This window comes from Ruditapes philippinarum, unplaced genomic scaffold (genome assembly GCF_026571515.1).
Source record: "Ruditapes philippinarum isolate M1 unplaced genomic scaffold, ASM2657151v2 ctg7201_1_1_1_1, whole genome shotgun sequence".
Taxonomy (NCBI): domain Eukaryota; kingdom Metazoa; phylum Mollusca; class Bivalvia; order Venerida; family Veneridae; genus Ruditapes; species Ruditapes philippinarum.
Genome location: NW_026865155.1, coordinates 1,536 through 7,474, shown reverse-complemented (window position 1 = coordinate 7,474; position 5,939 = coordinate 1,536). Strand labels below are relative to the sequence as shown.

The window sequence follows — 5,939 nt, the reverse complement described above, 5'->3', positions numbered from 1 at the left end:
AATTTAAAAATTGTTCCTATACATAATATTATAAAATTATGTAAAAATGTCAAGTGTATAAATGATATAGGGATTTAACAAAGCGTAAAGCACAGATATCCACAAATGTTACATATAATGATAAATCAGTCAATTTAACCTTTACTATACCAGTAAAAGGGGTAGAATTATTACTATATGATGATGAAAATAGTCAATTATGCTGCTTATCAGTAAAATGGTAGAGATATGATTATTAGAATAGTTAGCGATACTGCATAAAAAGTTCATGCAAAATTAAACCTCTTTTATATTTGCCCTCCATGATTTTGTATATGCATGATGAAATCAGTTTAAACCGAGAAAGAAAAAATCAACAACAAACAAAGCCTAGAACACATTGATATAAAAGGTATAAAGCTAAATGTAGTGAACATTTTTTATGAAAATCAAAAACAATTAATATATATTATTACCATAATTAATGGTCCTTTTTAGAAAGAGTTCATATATAGAATGTTAAGCACATTTAAAAAGTATGTATGAACAGAATAAAATGTTCCTGAACAAAATATTGTAAGTTTTCAACAATTTAGCAGTTTTTGCATTGAGTCGGTATTCACTCAAAAGGAAATATACCATCATATTTCCTTTATACAGGCATTGTGTAATTACTCTTTTTCCAAATTCAAACAAAAATTTTGTAAACTGCAGACAGCAGATATAGAGCTTTATATATTTTAAAGGAAACAACTTTTAGCGGGCTTAAATTGTGAAATGTATTGATTAAATCTTTGTAAGTCACACAGTATCCATTTAGATAATACAAAAAAATGACCCCACTTTATCTAACTTTTAGCTGGCTATTTATAAAAAATGTTGATTATAGATTTGTTCCTATGTCAAGCAGTATCCATTAAGAGGTGTCCATTAAAAAGACAAACAACAAACAAACCCCACATTGTTTAAAGAAAATCACTTTTGCCGATTAATTGTAAAGAAATATTGATTATAAATTTGTTCCAGAGACATCTTCCTCAGTTACACAAACAGAGTCCGTTTTAAGTTCATCTGTAACTGTTTCACTTTCTTCTGGATGATCAGTTGCATTACCCACATTATCTATATTATCATTACATATACAATCTTTAATATCGTCTTTTGTATTGTCTTCTGCATTACTTTTATCTGGTGTTTCAGTTTCATTTATTGGATCACCACATTCAATAGTACTAGTTGTTGTATTCAGCTCATCTGGTTCTACTGAAGCTTCTAGAACTTTTGGATCATCAGCCTTGGTCGGTTGTTCTTCAGGTTCATCGTGAACGTATGCCTTGTTTTCCACAACAGTGTCACTATTTACACTCTTCTTTTTACCAGTCTTATCAACTTTCTTTTCTTCTTCAATAGCTACAATAACCTGAATCTTTTTTGTTTTGGTTTCTATAAGCGGATCAATCTCCTCGAACTGCTCGATGAGCCTCACTTTGTAGTCCTTGTAGATCACGTAGGTTAGGGCAGCGATGCAAGGGATTAGAAAGATTGTGCCTGCTAGAATTCCGATGATAATTTTAAGGTCTTTTATCACGATTTTATCACATTTTTTGTCAAGAATCTTGGTATTATTTTCATAAATAGCAAGACAGATTTTAGACTGTCCTTCAAGCTCGTGTTCCAGGGACATTGAACGTTCAGAAAAGTGTAGAATTGGTGACTCATAGGTGATATAGTCGTCATCATCGTAGATTATCATTTGAAATCCGTAGATAGGTTTTGATTGGTTGAAAGTCCAACTGAGTTCTATATTGCTACCATCTACCCTAACATCAAGTTCAAACTGGTTTGACGACACACAGGAAGCGTCACAGTCTAGGGTACAAAGTACAAGACTGGTTCCAGTTCCAAGCAGGATTAAGGAGAGGAGCAGTCTTTCCATTGCTTATTACACCTGAAAGAATATGAGAAAAATAAATGAATTAACATTAACTTAACCAGTTTTGTTTGCATCAAGATCCATTATTGTATGTATCTATAATATAATAATTACATTAAATACTTACAAGTTCAGCAAAAAGAAAAAAAAATGCAATTTTTGAATGACTATAATGTAAAGTAAGTAAGTAGATCAATTAAGGATACTTGGTTTTATTGAGTCTGCTCATGGGATGGAGTGAAAAATGCAACAACTTACACCCCCACTTCAACAAGTGTACAGTCTCTTTAAACATAAAAAAGCATTTGAATCAATATTCTGAAAGGATCATAAAAAATAAAACACTGATGAGCCAAAATATTTCAAGAAAATCAACCTTTTAAGAAATGAACTTAAATTTTAAGAAAAGTAGAAATATTCACAATTCAAGAAGAAATTACATATTATAAGAAATTAACGACTTAATGATTTTGCAATATTTATCACCATATTCTATTGCATGCCTAAGGCAATAAAAGCATTTTTTGAATAGTCTGGCCTCATTTTGATAATTTTCATAGATTGTTTATGCTGTTGGGAGTGTTTAAAGTACTTTTTTTTTTGGTTCTGAATTGACAATATTTTACTTTTTAAAATATTCAAATATTTTCCATCAAATAAGCATGAATGTGGAGCCATGCTGCTTTAAAAATATTCCACAAGGAACACAAAATACAGCATAACAATATCTTAACTGTATCTTATCAAAATTGAAAATTTGTGTTACTTTATAGCAAATAGTGAGAGAAAAAACAACAGTATTTTCAAACTTTGCACAGGAAATTTTTAAAACATCAAAAAACAACAAAAATTAGAATATAAATACCTTAAAAATATACAATTCCTTTGCAGTAATTTCATAAAGGCAACCAATATTTCTTCTAAAGGGTCTCCACTATTTATAAAGGCAACAAATGAATTCTCTCCTAAAGGGTCCCCACTATAGATTATACATTGTAGTAACATACAGTTAGATAACAATTGAGTAATAGATTGCAATAAAGTAAACAGGGATTTAAGAAGAAAGTAATCTGTTATGCAATATTGAATGTAAACATCATTGTGCAGTCAGTTCCCAAAGGCATGATGCATTGATAAACAGGGTCAGAAAGGAGCAGATGATAGGCTATTCTTATCAGTTGAGTTTCGAAAAGATAACCAGCTGCATATCTCTGACAGAAGTTTAACAGTTAATTAAAGTACCTTTGGTGTCGGAAGATCTTGTTGAAGTTTATATTTATACAAGGCTAAGATTACAAACTTTTCATTTGACTGTAAAAATTTTGAAAATGGGACAATAGATTGCAGTTTAAAAACATCATTATTTGTATTGTTTTAGCACACCAAGATTGATTTCACTCACAATTCAAGACAGATAACTCTTGGTTTTCATTCAATATTCCTTGATGGTTATTTACGTAATTCATTAAAGCATTGTTTACTGGTGTTAAGTATAATGCTACAGTAGATATTTAGGCAGAACTAAATTGAATAATGAAATTTAAACTTTGTGTAATCTTAGTATATTATAAAAGATACATAAAACAAATACACACAAAAATGAGGGACACTGATCTCAATTTTGAGTTATCTGCCCTTGAATTTGTATTATCTTTTTTTTCTGTTTTAAATGACAGATGATTTATCATCATTGATTATAAATTGTCATATCAAAAATAAGAAAGTCCTTATTTTTAGCTCCACTTTTTTCAGAGAAAAAATGTGAATTTGTTCAAGTGTTGGCATTCAGGCATTTAGGTTAACCTTTTTTGTTAAGGTCATTTTCTCAGAAACTATAATTATATTTACTTCAGACTTGTTCCATAAAAGGATGCCATTTCCAAAGGATAGATATTCCTTAAATCGTTTGATAATAAGTTATGTCCCTTTTTCCATATTTTTTGCCTTGGTTTTTTTTCCATATTTTTTGCCTTGGTTAACCCCTTTTTGTCTGTTTTCTCTAACATAGCTCAACAGTGGAAAACATCCTCTGACCTGAACAAAAATGTGGTTAAAAAAGCAGGTAAACAAAAGCTGTCAAAAATGTAAGAGTGGCTTTGGGCTTTTAAGCATTTTAACGCCTTTGGGCCTGCATATTATTAACCCCCCCCCCCCTTCTCCCCCCAAAAAAAGAAAAAAAAAGAAACTTTTTTAAATAACAGTATGAAATATAATTAAGGTCTCAGAACATACAATGAAAACACTGTTTTTGAATTGTTTGGGTTCTCAGTACAAGGGATTCTTATATAACAACCACAGCTGGAATTCGCTTCAATCCTTTCATAATCTGTTTACATCAATATTGACAAATAGGGATGTCGATAATTCTTATGTAAAAGCTTTACACTGACACGCATTCAACAGACTGAGTTTAAGTCAATACAGTCGATAAATTGAGTAATAAATGACCGAATAAATAGCAATGGAATGAAAAAGATGTACTACAAAATGAGCCGAAATTGTTAAAATTGTGATGAATTGAATATAGAATTTCAAATATAATAACATTAATAACATTATTCAATCTTTTAATGACTGCTAAAAATAAAAAACATTCAATTTTCCTTAACAGTTTTAAGTTGAACGTTCAGTTGTGAAAAACATCAATTTACTTACAGGTTCAAAAATGAGAAAATCAAAACTTAAATGACAAACTATGAAAAATAATTATATTCTGACAAAAAAATGAGCACGATTGCAGAACCATGTTCATCACATGAGTGCTTCATAACCTAAACATTCTAACCACTATGCAACTTGGGATAACGTTTAATTCTTCTATATTGCAATAAAAATGCAAAATATAATAACAGAAAAACCTGCCCAACCATATCATAATAGTATGACCGAATAATGTAAACGTAATCGTGTTCGACTTATACAAGAATTATAAAGTGTAGCTGCTTTTTTATATATATTTGTTTACAATGTTTTATTATCTCCCTTCTTTGGAGGAGTGACTAGAAAATATTTGCCAAAGTGCACAAGTCCTAAATTTACAAGTAAAAACATAAAGTGGAATATCAAATGGGCATAATTTGATATGTGGAGATATTTTAAAATTTTTATCCAGTGGAAACTTTTATTACAAATTCTATGTCCTTCCTGTTTAAAACAAATTGGCTAGATTGTGATCTGATGCTTTATGTAATGAATCATTTTATGCCTGAAAATAGCTATATAATTGGCAGGTTGTAATACAATATAATTATTGTCCTCATTTCATGACACTATAGGGCTGACTAAATTATTCTTTATGAAATGATATGGTTTATAATTTGAAGAAAAAAAATCATTTATATTGTTTACTGAAATGAAAATACAGATTTTGGGTAACCTGATATCATAATTATGATGAGATGACTCAGTGTAGTAGTAGCAAAATTATATGAGCTGCGTCATGACAAAACCAACATAATGGGTTTGTGACCAGCATGGATCCAGACCAGCCTGCGCATCCGCGCAGTCTGATCAGGATCCATGCTGTTCGCTATCAGTTTCTCTACTTGTAATAGGGTTGGTAAGCGAACAGCATGGATCCTGATCAGACTGCATGGATGCGCAGGCTGGTCTGGATCCATGCTGGTCGCAAACCCATTATGTTGGTTTTGTCATGACACGGCTCATATGTAATTTCATCACTTTGACCGAATATTTATAATGTTTACGAGTGTTACATTCAAATTGAATGCAGTAAATTATTTTCATTTTCCTTCAGATAATTATGGTTATTCAAAATTCGGTGAATGACAGCATGAGTTTACTGGATGGCATGAGATTAACAATTTCATTAGTATGCACCACCACCAACATTTCTAAATATAATGAATTTATTTAAGTCCAATTTAATGTAGGAAGCTTTAATTATAGAACCAGGCCAGCCTGCACCGTGTGTGACTAAACTTCAAATTTTATTTTGGTATCATACAATTTGATAATGGACGCATGTTGTCCAAAAACTGGATGCTGGCAAGTCCATTTATTAGGT

The 5,939-nt window shown here is 30.8% G+C and overlaps 1 protein-coding gene across 1 annotated transcript; it reads right to left on the bottom strand.

Moving 5' to 3' along the window:
• Nucleotides 1-3,101, bottom strand: LOC132728040 (uncharacterized). Its single transcript, XM_060713649.1, has 2 exons — nucleotides 2,778-3,101; nucleotides 1-1,927 (listed from the first exon to the last, which is right to left on the bottom strand). Exon 2 carries the CDS (start codon nucleotides 1,913-1,915, stop codon nucleotides 989-991), a length of 927 nt encoding a protein of 308 aa, XP_060569632.1. The 5' UTR covers nucleotides 1,916-1,927; nucleotides 2,778-3,101; the 3' UTR covers nucleotides 1-988.
• Nucleotides 3,102-5,939: the final 2,838 nt, after the last annotated feature.